Source organism: Polypterus senegalus, chromosome 4 (genome assembly GCF_016835505.1).
Source record: "Polypterus senegalus isolate Bchr_013 chromosome 4, ASM1683550v1, whole genome shotgun sequence".
Taxonomy (NCBI): domain Eukaryota; kingdom Metazoa; phylum Chordata; class Cladistia; order Polypteriformes; family Polypteridae; genus Polypterus; species Polypterus senegalus.
Window position 1 is genome coordinate 215,378,018 of NC_053157.1, and position 14,897 is coordinate 215,392,914.

At 40.9% G+C, this 14,897-nt stretch overlaps 1 protein-coding gene across 2 annotated transcripts in view; it reads right to left on the reverse strand.

The window, feature by feature from the left end:
- Positions 1–7,758: 7,758 nt before the first annotated feature.
- The window catches only part of hspa12b (heat shock protein 12B), a 118,357-nt gene continuing 111,218 nt past the window's right edge, over positions 7,759–14,897 (reverse strand). For both annotated transcript variants that reach the window (XM_039751944.1, XM_039751945.1), the window contains 3 exons: positions 14,366–14,624; positions 12,439–12,542; positions 7,759–9,403 (listed from right to left, as the gene is read on the reverse strand). In XM_039751944.1, coding sequence (XP_039607878.1) covers positions 8,760–9,403; positions 12,439–12,542; positions 14,366–14,624 — 1,007 coding nt within the window. In that variant the 3' untranslated portion in view covers positions 7,759–8,759. The remainder of the gene's footprint in view (positions 9,404–12,438; positions 12,543–14,365; positions 14,625–14,897) is intronic.

Genomic DNA, 14,897 nt, shown 5'->3' on the forward strand with positions numbered 1-14,897 from the left:
AGGCACTTAAAGCATGTAATACCTGCAGCCCTGAACTCATCGTTGTATGAAAACTTGTCCGAGCCAGAGTGAAAATCCGATGCGTTACATCGTGTCTTTGTAGGATAAGCGTTTGGAGGAAGTAAATCTGTAATAAAATCCATCAGTAAGTGCCCAGTGATGAGTGGAGATTGTTCAGGGGTCAGTAATCTATCTTAACGGGGAGTATTTTCTTTACCTTTTGGATGGAATCCATGCTCCGTTCAGTGGCTAAGGAAGAGTGGGACTTGGTGCTCAGTGAGGCAGATTATAATGATTCACGTGACTTAATACTTTTTAAAAAATATACTTGTATTAATAACACCGGATTTAGCACACTCACGACTCTTACCAATGTAGACTAGTCCACCATCGACAAGGTGTCATGAGCACCAAACTAACGTAGAGCATCTTATCAGATGCAAACCCCTTACCACAAAGTGTAACATGTTATTGTCAGTAGTGTTACAGTCAGCCCTGCTAGCATCTGTGCAGCACTTTCTAAGAACTGAATTTCAAAATGCGTGAATGTGGTTGATTTCCACTTTGACTGGCAGCATTTCGGGTTTAAGCAGAGCTATCTGGCCAGCAACACACTTGCCAGAATTCCAGCTTACCAATCGCAGGACGTCTAACTGATCAGACTCCGCCTGTTTTGAACAGGATTGATGTTTTAAGGTTGTGCACTGATATTTAGCTGCAACTTACGAGTCCCTCAGCTTCTGAAATACGTATTTCTTAGCTTTTCACTTTCTCGTATTCAAAGTATCGCGAAAGTATTATAATCATCCAAAAATTCCATTTTGAGATTTTGATGAATTTCGGCATTTCAGACCTCCGAAAATACCATTTTTGGAATTATGTCTGTGTGTATGTGTGTGTGTGTGTGTGTAAACATGATAACTTGAGCATGTTTTCACTTAGGTCAACCACATTTTACATACAAGTATTTGGTACAAAACATAGATTTCTATCAACTTTTGGACTATTTCCGATAACCGAAAGTGATACTTTACTTTTTTATTTAAACAAGCGTTTTGTCTATAGTAAGCTATAAGTGAATGATGAACACACTGCAGCCTGTGTTAGCACTCTTTTAATGCCAGTCTGACTTCTAAACAATTCATTGTACTTAATATCATAGTTTCATTTCACTGAGGAGAAATTTGAGAAGAGAACACATGGGACAGTAGAGAGAGCACAGCTCGAACAGCCATGTCTAAGGCATCCGCCTCTAATGCCATGTTACCATAAGTATAAGATCGGACAGGACCATTACTTTTTGTTGGACAGAAGTTCTTCTTTTTTTGTTGGACAAGTTTTTCTTCAAGTATATTTTTCAGGCTCCTGGCGGTTTTATTGCAAAAGTTCCTTTTTATTTGTGAAGCAGAAGAAATGCTCTTATAATGTACCTTAGTTCATTAGCATGTACACTCCCAATCCTCACCCCCGGACACCTCAGCAATGGCACTGACCACAGGTCACAGTCTGCTCGCTCTGTTCCACCACTGAAAGGACTAAACAAGGATGTGAGTTAAACCGGATCCTCACCTAACCCCTCGGTGATTGCTAGTGCTCATAAATGCATGGTTATTGCAGAGCGAAAACAAACATTATTTTGTGTAAAACGATAGATAGATAGATAGATAGCTAGATAGATAGATAGATAGATAGATAGATAGATAGATAGATAGATAGATAGATAGATAGATAGATAGATAGATAGATAGATAGATACTTTATGGATGAAAACAAGCAACCAGTAATTTTCTGCACAATGTGATGCAGCAAATTTTGTCTCAGGTAGTTCCACCTTGAGCAGTTACAGAATCGGTGAGTGTGGTAGACGGCAAAAGCCAGCAGAGCAGATGACAAGTTTCAGAAGGAGAGAGAACCTGAAATGAAGTCCCAGTCTGTCTTTTATGCGGCGCTTTGGTGGCTGCTCACATAAAAACTACAGAAACAAAACAAATGTTGAATGATGCTAAAATGTAAAGAGCTGATAACTTACTATCAAAGGTCATGTTATTTGTACTAAACAACACTATGAAGCTACGACAATGACATAGTAACTGTAAAGGCCTCAGTCACTTGGCGCATGTCTTCTGCAAGTCTATACACACTGCTGTATCTTAACCTGTTAAACTCGGCTACATTATTTTGGAGCTCCACTAGCAAAACCAAACAATAACGCATCTGTTTCCACAATGTTATAATTTTAAATAGTGTTATATCATATTGCACACACCAATGCCACATTGCAATATTTGTTTATGTCCTCGTACCACAGCAGTACCAGCCTGTAACCCACCCCATGGCGTTCTTGAATGTCCTCACTCAGCGGCAGACTATAATCTACTAAATGAGAGGAGTGTTTCAACTTTCAAACGGCACCACATTCCAGTCTGTGTTTTCCACTCTGTCTCTTTATATACAGTATACTGTCACAATAACGGCCCAAAGACATTGAAAAGGTTCTGCGCAGCCACCCGTATATTGTGCCCTGGCTGCAAATGGGTCATTTTGATGAGATGTTCACAGGTTTGAGTCACAAAACAGAACTGATCTGAGTATGAGAATATGGCAGCTTTAAAGGCTGGGACAGGAAGTGATGTCATCAACGGCCCCGGTACATGAAGTGATGAAATATCAACGACTAAGCAAAGAAGAAAGAGCAGCAGGGAGAAAAGAGACCCAAAAGTGATGGAGAGAAAAATAGGCAGATAAGAGATTACGAAAGCAGTTGAATTCGAAAGGCTCAAACAAATGATGGTGCGATACACGTGCAGAGAAAGGTAAAGAATATGAAAGCACTAAAATTCAAAAGTATTGTAGCATCCCAGCCAGGCTGAAGCCTTTTATGTTTTAAGTGACTGTTAGGTCCGATTGAGAGGAGGGCGGAGTACAGCACAGATGAATGATAGCAGCGTAACGGCTCCCCCTTAGCATGCGTTCAGGCCCCCTTCCCCTTTGTCAACGCGAGCAGCTTTATACGACCTGAGAAAGACATTTAACCATGCCCAGGGCCGGAAATAAAGGACAAGTATTATGTTTACAACATCACGCAAGACAAGGCGGTGAGCCATCATTTAAAACAAGTCCACCAACATCTGACCTAGCAGTTGCTGGATTGCTTTTGGCAGACACACTTCATGTGCTCACAGCTCTTAAAACGACATGCAACAAACAAAACAGGCAGCCTGCCAGCAGCAGAAAGACAGCAGATGATCCGACTGCATCTCCTTAGTGTGTATTCAGCCGCAATCCCCTTACAACGCGAGCAGCGTTATACGTCCTGCGGGAAACAGATGTATCCATGCCCTGGGCTGGAAATAAAGGACAAGTATTGTTTTTACAAAAGTTTTTAAAGTAAAAGTGACAATAATGCATATGTTACAATTCACATGAAAATAACAACCTTGTTAAATTGTATATCCAGTAAACCAAACATGGGGGTGGGCGAAAAAGCGCTATATAAATGCAAAGAAATATTATTATTAGAAATTCACAAAAGGAGAGAATGAGTCGCGAATTTTAAATTAGTCTTTAATTCCTGAGCTTTCAATACATACCAGCTTTCATCACCTGAGGAAAATGATTAGACGTACAGGAATGAAAGGCAATATAAGGGGAGTAAGTGGACAGGGAGGTAGGTGGGTGTACGAGGGGTGGATTAGATAGATAGATAGATAGATAGATAGATAGATAGATAAGATAGATAGATAGAACTGTAAGGCACTATATGATAGATAGATAGATAGATAGATAGATAGATAGATAGATAGATATGATAGATAGATAGATATGATAGATAGATAGATAGATAGATAGATAGATAGATAGATGATAGATAGATAGATAGATAGATAGATAGATAGAACTGTAAGGCACTATATGATAGATAGATAGATAGATAGATAGATAGATAGATAGATAGATAGATAGAACTGTAAGGCACTATGTGATAGATAGATAGATAGATAGATAGATAGATAGATAGATAGATAGATAGATAGATAGATAGATAGATAGATAGATAGATAGATAGATAGATAGATAGATAGATAGATAAGTATCTGTTAATGACATTTTTCATTTAATCGCCACGATTCAGCCAGCTCTCTAGCACTCTTCGTATTTTTGCCTTGAATCTCACTTGCGCTGTGTGCCAGTTAAACGTGTGCCCATTTGAACTGGTACCAAGACAAGGGGGTCTTTCCTTGTGACAGCATTGCGATGTTCTGTATACTGCACAGTATATTGTAAAGATGTTTTTGAATCTCGCGACTACTGGTGATGTAATTTGGATCAACAGTTTATTTCCTTTACCACGTATTTATATTCTGACACAGGAGGATCTGCCCCTTAAAATGACACATAGGCCAGGGGTCTTCAGTAATAGATATCTATGTTGTGGAAATCATTAAAGCAGATAACAAGAATCCTGTTTGTTGTACTGCTTGGAAGCAGTAACACTAGACATCTTAGTTTTCTTGGGGTGTCTCTGACGTATTCACTGACATTTTAATAATGTTTTAGAGACTCAGTCCACCAAGAAAAACATTTAAAGTGCAGTTTGGTAAAACGTTGCTAAGTTTTGTTATTTATTCTTCTGAAATAATTGTGTATTACATAACTGATTCTCCAGAAAGAAAAATGTCTGACCTTTATTTTGAGGAGTTGAACATAAATCTTGAGTAAAGGAAGCTGAAGTTATGGTCAGTTAAATCAACGCAGCAAAAAGAGTTTAAAGGGTTAAGTTTAAAGAAATACTCCCCCCAAAAGATGCTTTAAAATATTACTTAGCCCATGTGGTTTGTAGTGGTGGTGAGACACATTTTTAGTCTTGTATTTCAGTGCAGAATGAAAGAAAACAGTTTATGATGTACTGAAATGTAACGGGTGACCAGTTTTGTCCGACAACAAGCATCGTGAAAACCTTCAATGAAAAAGAAAATAATTTGTGTCCCATAATGCACATCTGGTATCCATTTGTATGGTTCAAAGTGTGTGTGTTTTTGTGCTAAAACACTGTTAATAGTTACTTTTAGAAGATCAACAGGAAGGACATAATTCCCATCATACTGTGTGTGTTTGAAATGAAGACAGGACCCGATGAATGGCGGATTCCGTTTTCAGTCTCTCTGAAGGATAAGTATGAGGTTGTTCATCAAAAATGAGTTCACTTTGGTTAATGAGACCCTGAAATTTATTTAGGTTGCCATTTGAAATCCTGTTACTGTCAGAAGGGATCCTACTCAGTTGGCCCTTAAACTGAAAATTGGTCCTGGGGGGCTGCACAATGGCTGACTACGCTCTCTGTCCTCAGACAGTTTCCCCTCTGGGATGAATACAGTGCACCAAATATTAAATACAAAACAAGTTCTGGAAAGCATATGCAGTATGTGTCACATTTGCTGTTGTTGACTGGAATGATACGAGTTCTGGGGCTGCTGCAAGACCCTCGGCACGCTGTGGCCAGGTAGTAATCAACTGCTGTACTCTAGTGGTTCATTTGCTAAGTTGTTCCTTCGTAATCCGCTGTTCATCTCTCGAATGATTTAGCTCAGTAGATACATTCATCATCTCTGGGTCACTCGTGACGCCAGCAAGAACCACTAGTTAGGAGTAGACATAAGCAGGCCACAGAAGAATTTGTCACACATTGTCACCTCGGACGGGCCAGGGTAATGGAGAGTTTATCCAGAAAATGAGCCCCTTGTATCAAGAGTAATACTGAGCTCAGCTTGTCTGCCCCTGCGTGATGTCATCAGATGGTTTGCTTTCTACGTTGACATAATACTAAAAGTATCAATGGGTCACATGTTGAGTTTTCTGCCATCTGGGCATCCACAAATACTTTAATGTGGCGGCCAGAAGAGCACAGGCTGTCATAACCGTGAGGAAATCGTCATACCAAAATGGGATGTTGTGCCTCGGTGGTCTGTGAATGGCTTCCACCACAGCTAGCATGTCAGAGGGATGCTTGGCCGAGATACTCTTCACCTGTCGGCTCTTCTCTGAGAACTTGCAACAGGTAGAGGATACAAAAAACGGAAAAAGTTACTCAGTGGAAATGTGAACAATTGATTATCTTATGATAGTCTACGCTACGTCTGTCACGTCAGCGCACATTTTAATAGCAGCTTGGTGAATTATTATATAATAATTCATATCACCAAACTGTTATTGTAATATATTACAATTATATTATAACTAGGGGGCTCACTTCATTCACCAACCCCACCCGGCCTGCTCTACGTGCCAGACACTTCATGTCTCTGCTGCTCGCATTGTGAACAGGGGGGCTGAACTCACGCTAAGGAGACGCGTCGTGCCTCCTAAATTACCCCCTCTTAAACGGTGACACAATGGGAAACAAATAAAAGTTTTTTTTTTTTGCTCGATCAGTTCCTGGTGCTGTGCCACGTGATCTTCATCTTGCAGGGAGCGTCAAACATTTAAAAGCCTGTACAGCAGCTGTCCTACTCTTTGTCTTTTATTTCCGGCTCGCTCCGGTGGTTAAATCTCTTGTCACAAAAAGTTGTCTCGCGGGACTTGAGTTCCTGATATTTTTTAGTTTAATAATTTAAAAACGGACTAAGAATCTGAAAATCTAACAATAAATCTCACATTAAAGTTCCATAAATTCTGAAAAGAATGATACCAAACATATATATGTAGGTTTTAAAATAAGCCCGTGACATAGAATTGTTGCACAAAATCATTGCACTTTTAGACTCAGGAGTTTATATATAGAGAGTAGATTACTGTGTGTGTCTGTCATCATTCTGCTGGTTTGACTGCATTTCCCAGCTTGATCACGTGTGTCGTCATTTTCCAGTTACTCCAAATGTTGCATACGCACGGTTGCCATAAACATGCGTGTGTTCCCTCTTCAAGTCTTCTCTTATAAATCCCAGCATTTGCATGTGAAGCCCATTTCAACTTCACTCCCCGTCTGGCTCTTCCATGCTGAGGCGTCTCCTTTGCTCTTCAGGTGAGTTGTATCTGTGGTTGTAGCCATCAAGTTTGGCACCTAACTTTGCAGAACCTGTAAGACCACTCTGAGTGCTCTTGCCATACCGCCAATGATTTCCATTTCAGTGGTCATCCCAGAAAAATCTGGAAATATGTGGATGTGATTATTCTCCAAGAAGATCTTTTTTTGTTTCAGTCTATGGCAGGACATAACGCCTTATGACACCATTCCAGTTTCTAAACCCACTCAATCGTGAGCTGGGTCCCTGGACAGCCCTGACCCATCCAAGGACATCACAGGGTGGACGCTCACACGCATGGACACATCACAAATGCACACAATTTCCTTTTTTTGCCCTGAAACTTCGACCAGAAAACTCCTTGGAGGATGTCTACCCGGCAAGCAATGCTCTTTTTCAACTTTCCATGGTGATATCATCCAGGATTTTAATGACCAAACATATATGAGGAATCATCAACCCTGTTCATGTACCTACCATGAAACCTCAATTTAAAATGTGATGGCCGCCGAAACAGAACCCACAACTGCACCATGTCAGCACATTCTGTTCAAGTCCAGCTATCTGGACCACCCGGGTGTCTCAGGCCACGTTTTTCCAGCGATATCTCCAACTTTACTGTTGGCCAGGGTGGGGTTTCTGGTCAGTCAATTAATTAGTTAGTTGTTATTGGCTCATTACTCCCCAAAACATCAAGCATGCAGACATTATTTTGAAATAGTAGTAATAATTAGAGATGTTGTCTGTAACATTATTTTAATTAAATACATCCTGGTGGAAACAGTGGTTACAACAAAACAGAATAAGGTGCACCTCTTAGTCTGGGTGAGAAGCTTTTACAAAGATAAAGCGGCACCCTGTAACCCCACAGCCCACTTCACAATGCATTCTACTGTGGTGTGGTCCGTAAAGCAGGGGGGATTATAGCTACAGGGCCTGAGTTTCTTCTAAATTTTCATTACGAAAGACTCGAAGATCATAGAATGTTCTAGAAAAATATAATTTGTACAAGAAAGTTTGCTTAGGAAATCAACGTACAAAGATACCAGCCCATAGGTGAAGTGCTAAACGTCTACTTACAGCCAGTAGTGGAGCAGGGCTTCTGAACCGCCAACCTTAATGCACCCCAAGTGCACAATACCTGCAAATTCAAAGGCTTTACCACATGACCAGTAAGAACTGTTAGGACCATGGGTTGGGGTGAAGAGTCTGATTTTCGAACCTGCACAGATCAGTAGAGCTGCGTTCTGGAGTGTTGAGCCTGAACGAGACTGCCCTGATGGGCCTCTGGCTCGTCGTCTTCATCACTTGTTGCATGTCCCATTCGTCTCCTTCCCTCTCATTATAACAGCTTTCTTCTGTGTTATTTGCGCGGTCATTTTCTTCCTCCGATGGTCCATACCTCTCCACCTCGTCACTTTGCTCAACCTTGTTGGTTGGCGTGAAGCAAGTTAAGTGTGTGAGCAGAATCAAACGTGAAGTAAACAGAGCTCTTCTTGACGTAGCAGTATAGCATGTGGAGGATTAGTCTTGTGGTGACATGTTGTGTTTTTTAAACTGCATTTTGCAATATCTCTATATAATTTATTTATATAAGGCTTTATATTTGGATGTACCAGAACGTCATTAGCAGACTTTGCTTTGGTCACTGCTAACAGCTTATTAGGTGTCCCCATATCAAAGAATAGAAATGGACATCTTTCAAATTTTGTCACTTGGCCCTGAAATGTCTCCAAGCAGTCAATTGGAGAGGAAATCAATAGAAGCTCGAACAGATTTTGAAGTCAAGACATCCACGGCAGTAACTTTGATCTCTGTGTCCCCAAACTGCATGCTGGCTCGGATTTCACGCCGGCCCTTCCGTGGCAAGCTACCCTCTTTGGCTTCTGGGAGGTCCAAGGTGATATTGCCACACTTTCTCACACAGGGGTCAGTGATGTAGACCACATCGTCTGTGGGCGAGCAGTAGATGTTGATGATGATCTTGCGCTGGCCGGAGCGCGCTGGAGTGTAGCTCCTCTGCACAACCTCTCCCAGAGCCACAGACTGGTCCACAGTCACAAAGCGGTCCAGGATATCTGTGCACCAGTCACGCCCATCCTTGACCAGCAGTTTTTCTCGTGGGTGCTTCCCTTCAACGAACTTGTTAAGCACTCCAACTCCATAGGTCAGAGGACAACGTCGCACTCGTACGATGGTGGGGTCAAGTCCAAAGAGAACGGCGCCCTTCAGGATGGTTAATCCAACATCTTGTGGGATGATAATGCGGCAGGTCCTGCTGAAAGTGGACTGGATGGCACTCTGGAGCATTGGAGATTCAGCAAAGCCACCCACCAGGAAAAGGAAGCGCACCCCGCTCACCTCAGGCTTCTTCATGAGTTCGGCTGGAAGGGAATGAAGAAAACGGAGATTGAAAAGAAGGGAAAGATCTGAATTCGATTTAGGAACAAAATATGTGATTTGGTACAGAACCTCCATAGATATCCTGGAATATTGGCCTGGGAAGCTATCACTTTAACGTGTCCTTCTCCCACTTTGATTACAATCAGGGAAGTCACTTACAATATATAAACCTAAAAGAAATCAGACCAAAATGTCTTCATTAGACCAAGCAGTCAGGGTAACTAACAAAATGAAGGAAACACTCGAGATGTGAATGCTCTCTATATGGTGTAGTGGCAGGCTGGTGGAGCAGAAGGCGGAGGGACAACTGGCGACATATCTGACATGGTGCTGTGTACATCATAAGGTTGATTAACCCACAAGAAGATGGACTTTATGGAGTAGGTAAGTAATTAGCCACCACATGAAGGTCATGGCAGGTGAGCAGAACACTGGAGTACTTCCTCAAACTCTTATATGGCAGCATAAGAAACCTGCAGGAATAAGTGAGGTTTGGTTGTCTGTTTGGAGCGCAGGTTGCACTCATTCCACCATGTGTGCTAGGCACTGTAACACTGTACTGAGACTTTAGAGCAGGTCTGAGAAGATGGCTCCAGGGATACTGCATGACTCCTGACTTCTGGGGACTTCTCCAGATCAAAAAGCATTCGGGGGGTTTAGATGTCTTTTTTTAGCAGTGGCCCACCAAGCTTGAAATTAAGTGTTGGGCTTTGATAAAAGATTCAATTGGCCGGTAGGTGGTGACAGAAGGGGAGAGACTGTTTACAAGATGATTGGGAGAGAGATGTATGGTGCTTTTGGCGCTGGGTGTCAGAAAGAAGGCGGTCAATACAACAGAATATACAGAACAGAACACAAGTGATCCTCAGTCTTATATATAAACGTGTACACGTGGCAGTGTGTCTGTCTGTCTGTCCAGCCCAGAAGTGCGAGGCTACAGCATGAAACTCAAAGAAAGTGACTCTGTCGCCAAAGTGAAACTGCCACCGCCAATACACAAGCAAAGCGAGCACATCTCCTCCGAAGAGAGAAAAACTCGCTTAGCCGCTGATACACAATGAAGGAGAGCACGTCGGCAAAACGAAACCACCGAAAAGTGAATATCATTTAGCCGCTAATGCACAACCGATGCGATTGATTGATTGATTGGTGCCAGAATCCATGGCTTCTAGGAACGTGAGCTTTTCACAGCACAGACTTACACAGCTAGTCTTATATATAATAGTGCAATAGAAATATTACAAGTACAGAGCAGAATTCCATCACATAATTAGATTTGGGGATTTGTTCAGATCTATGAACAAATGAACTATGAACTTTCTATGCAGCCTGTTTATTTCATTTGATGCAAAGTGTTTCGTTTCATAATAAATAATAATGAAGTTTTTCACTTAATTCAATTTCCTGTTATTTGAGTGCATACTATTAAAAAACTGTTGGTTAATATACCTGATTTTATATTACTATATAGTACGACTGGCCATATTGTCATGACTTCAGACCCAATTACCGTAGCAACACCATAACACAAAATGATGGCACCCATAAAAAACAAAATGGTGGTAGAAAAAGACACAATTATTTTTTAGCAATGTCAATGTGAAAATGCGAGAGAAAACTAACATGAGGATTGAGTTCAGTGTCCTAAAATAACATAATAATTAATAAATTTAGAAATGTGCCTTGAAAAGATAGTAAATAATTACAAACAGAACATAAGGTCAAATCTTCATTTTGAATTTAGTTTAACACATTTTAACACATTTACAGGCAGAGTGCGCCCCCTGCTGGATACAGACGTGAATGCCAACCTAAGGCTGGAGCAGTAATCTCAGCTAGAGTAGTCCGTCAAGTATTTCAAAAACTGAGTGTATAAAATCCTTATTATAGTTAAAGGATCTGTGTAAAGTAATGCAAAAATGGCCTGATGAGCAGCAGAAAAACATGGCAGCTCAGGGGGTCTGATATTTCAGTTAAAATGGAGCCATGTCAGTGACCAGTGAGATGTTAGCTTCTCTTTCTTTCCCAATAGACTGTGAAGTAAGAATGAATACCCCCTTCTAAAATGTATTTAATAAATTGACATTTTACTATTTTGTTAATAGCCTCTGCTCAAAAAGGCAAATGTGGTTGTATCTTTGCCTTCCTTTCATATTCACCTTCCTTAACAGATTCAAAGCTGTTCCATACAACATGTTAATAAATAATAACGCAGGCACTGCATGCAGAATATTCACAACTGTTGTAACTGAGAAGCTCAACTCGCTTAGCAAACAAGAAGTACAAAGTCGAAACAGAACTCAATTCTCCAGTCGGACGCTTTCCCCCTCAACTTGGGCACAAATGTTGTTAACTTAATGCAAATACATTTGAATACAAAATGGAGTTGGTCTCAGCGTGAACTGGCGGGAGGAGTGTCTCCGCTGAGCTGGCGTGTTGCTGTTGGTGTGAACAGAAGTTATTGGTCTATTACCGTCACCACCGTGCCAGATGACGGAATTCCTCATGTAAAAATGGCGTCACATCCTTCCTGTATTGTTCGAGATGGTGAGCATGGCTGGTTGCTTGTTTTGGCCCAGCGCCCTAATAAGATCATTTTAAGTTGGTATTTAATTTATTTTCTCTATATGCAGATTCGCTATTTGATAACTACAGATTAGGAGCCTAAACTGTGGAACATCTCTGTGCAATCTCACCTTGGGACACTCAGCTCCAGTTAGCTTTTCCTGGCGTCACTAGCACAGAGATTCGTGTGTTTTTCACAATCTGGTTTAACTGTTTAAATGACAATCTGTGACATATGTACATTATCGTGCTTTTATGTCTTCATGACCAACTGAAGTTCAGACCAAGTGAGTAACTAATGAAGAACTTCAGGTAACTCCAATGGATTCCCAGACTGTACTATTAAATATCATAATGTCTTGATGTTCTGTTCTGGCTTTGCTAGCGCTACACTCGCATCTTAATGTAATCATAACTTTTAAAGATCTCTGATTAGTCTGTGGACACCTACCAATGTGCTGGACAATTTTGGAAATGGTGGGTTGAAAGAGCTCATTCATGGCCTCTGATGTCATGCGAAGCATTCCCTGGGAAGACCACTTTACAAAGTTGACACTGAAAGCAGAGAAAAAGTGATATTATAACATTACATTATAATTCTGACACATAACATCATATCATGTAAACCTGAAACCTACTCAGAATAAATGGGGGCCTTGGAGAGCCAAGCCCGTCTCAGCAGAATCAGCTGCAACCAGAACAGTCCCTACCAGAATCTGGTATCTGGTAGCAGTAGGAATGTTAAGACTGAGGACAAATACAGCAGCAGAGCCGCACAGCTTATTTCTCCTACCAGGGTGGCTTATAGGACCTCGGAGCCGGGGCCGTTTTAACTCGTGGGCACGCTGGGCAGTTGCCCGGGGGCTCCACGCTAATCTATGTATGACTTGCTGAGTTGCTGTGTAGGTAGGGGGTCCTGCTGTTGAGATGACCCTGTTCAGAGCAGAATCAATCTTCTAAAGTGAGAGGGGGTCTGGTAAATTGTCAGGGAGTCAGATGAGTGTTCCCATGGTAGGGGTCCAGTTGGAACTGATGGGACAAACTGCAGACATGTTGGACAAATTTGATGGCTCGAGATTACAAAGGAACAGAAGGAGTCTGCTCAGGGTGAAATCTTAATGACCATCAGCAGACTAGAAGATGGATGGATCTGTGGACAGAGGATTTCAGGACAGAAAAACTTCTAAAGGGAATGTAAAAGTAGAGAATAGTAAAATGCCTTTTAACTCTAATTCAGATCGTATTCCTGCCTACAGCACATACACAGCACACGTCCACCCACCACATGTCATCAAAACCTGCAACATCAGCTGAAATAAATTTCAAAAATGATTTATACTAACACTTTGAACATGCTGTCTGGCAAAATTAGATTGTTTCAGCTGTTTAAAATTATTGTAATGATCTGAGCTTAAAGAATATCCTCCTGTTTCCTTCAGATGATTATTTCATGATAAAGGGGAGATGAAGCTAATCCTAGCAATACTGAGAGCAACGCAGGGCCCAATTCTGGGTGGGACACACTGAGGCTAACTTGTACAAGGCCAAGCCAGAACCACCATTCAAATCAGCCTGAATCTCCTTGGGATGTGGGAGGCAATAGAAAGAATGCTGCATGAATACTGTACTGCGTGAAGTGCAAACACAAATAATCCAATCGAAATGATTGTATGGAGGACTCTAAATTAGCAGATTAGAGAAAACTCAGCAGATATGTTGTGGTCCCTTACACTTACTGTAGGTAGTCTTCTGCCAGCTAACAGCCATTAACTACCTCACTGAAACTAAGTAACGTAAGGCAAATCTGGTGCCAATGGTTATTTGATTGAAAAATAAAATTAAATGCACCTTCTCCCAGTTTTTAAATCTCTACTGTATGAGGATCTTTGATGTTCTTTGTTAAACAGAAACCTGAAGCTGGTAAGACCTGCAGATTTGGCATTTTAAGAATCCTGTTTCCAGTGCTGTGCCTAATCAGACATATGAGCGGATAGACAGGAAAGGCACTATACAATTAAAACAGATAGAAAGATAGACATGACAGCACTCTTAAATAGACGGAAAATGGGATATGACAGGCTCTACACAATACACAGATAACTAGACAAAAAAGCACTATGATAGATAGATAGATAGATAGATAGATAGATAGATAGATAGATAGATAGATAGATAGATAGATAGATAGATAGATAGATAGATAGATAGGAAAGACACTATATTATAGATAGATGGATAGATAGATAGATATGAAAGGCACTATATGATAGATAGATAGATAGATAGATAGATAGATAGATAGATAGATAGATAGATAGATAGATAAACAGGTGCTATCTCATATGAACAGATTGATCCTCTCTACACAGATACAGTACTTGCTCTTTCGAAGTGCCGTCTCCACACTCTGCCCACAGTGTGTCTTGTAGAAGTCAATGAAAGAGAATGGCAGGGAGATGTTGATGGAATTGGCTCTCCCAGGAGCTGCAGTTCTCTTCCTGGCCTCAAAGGCGATCATCAAGTCCACCCAAGCTGCTGGACGCTTGGCTTTGAAGTTGTCTATAAAGTCTTTCCCAAAAATCTTGCACAACATTTCCTCAAAAGCCAGATCCACTCCCACTGCTCCATATGGACCTCCTGTATGAAGCACAAATGTAAGGGATCAGTCTAATGTATGGCAGTGTGTCTCATTCTAGGTGATGGAGAAGCTTTGTGAGACATGACAATGAGCAAATTCACTCATTGTATATATATATAGGAGACAGACACATCTGATATAACAAATAAAAAGGTGCATATATTTTTTTAATAATCCATCAAGAAAATATTTTTTAAAAAATGCACACAAACACTGCAATAATGAATTAAGATGAAAAAAAGTTCAAAAAGTTATTTTCACCACATGGCACA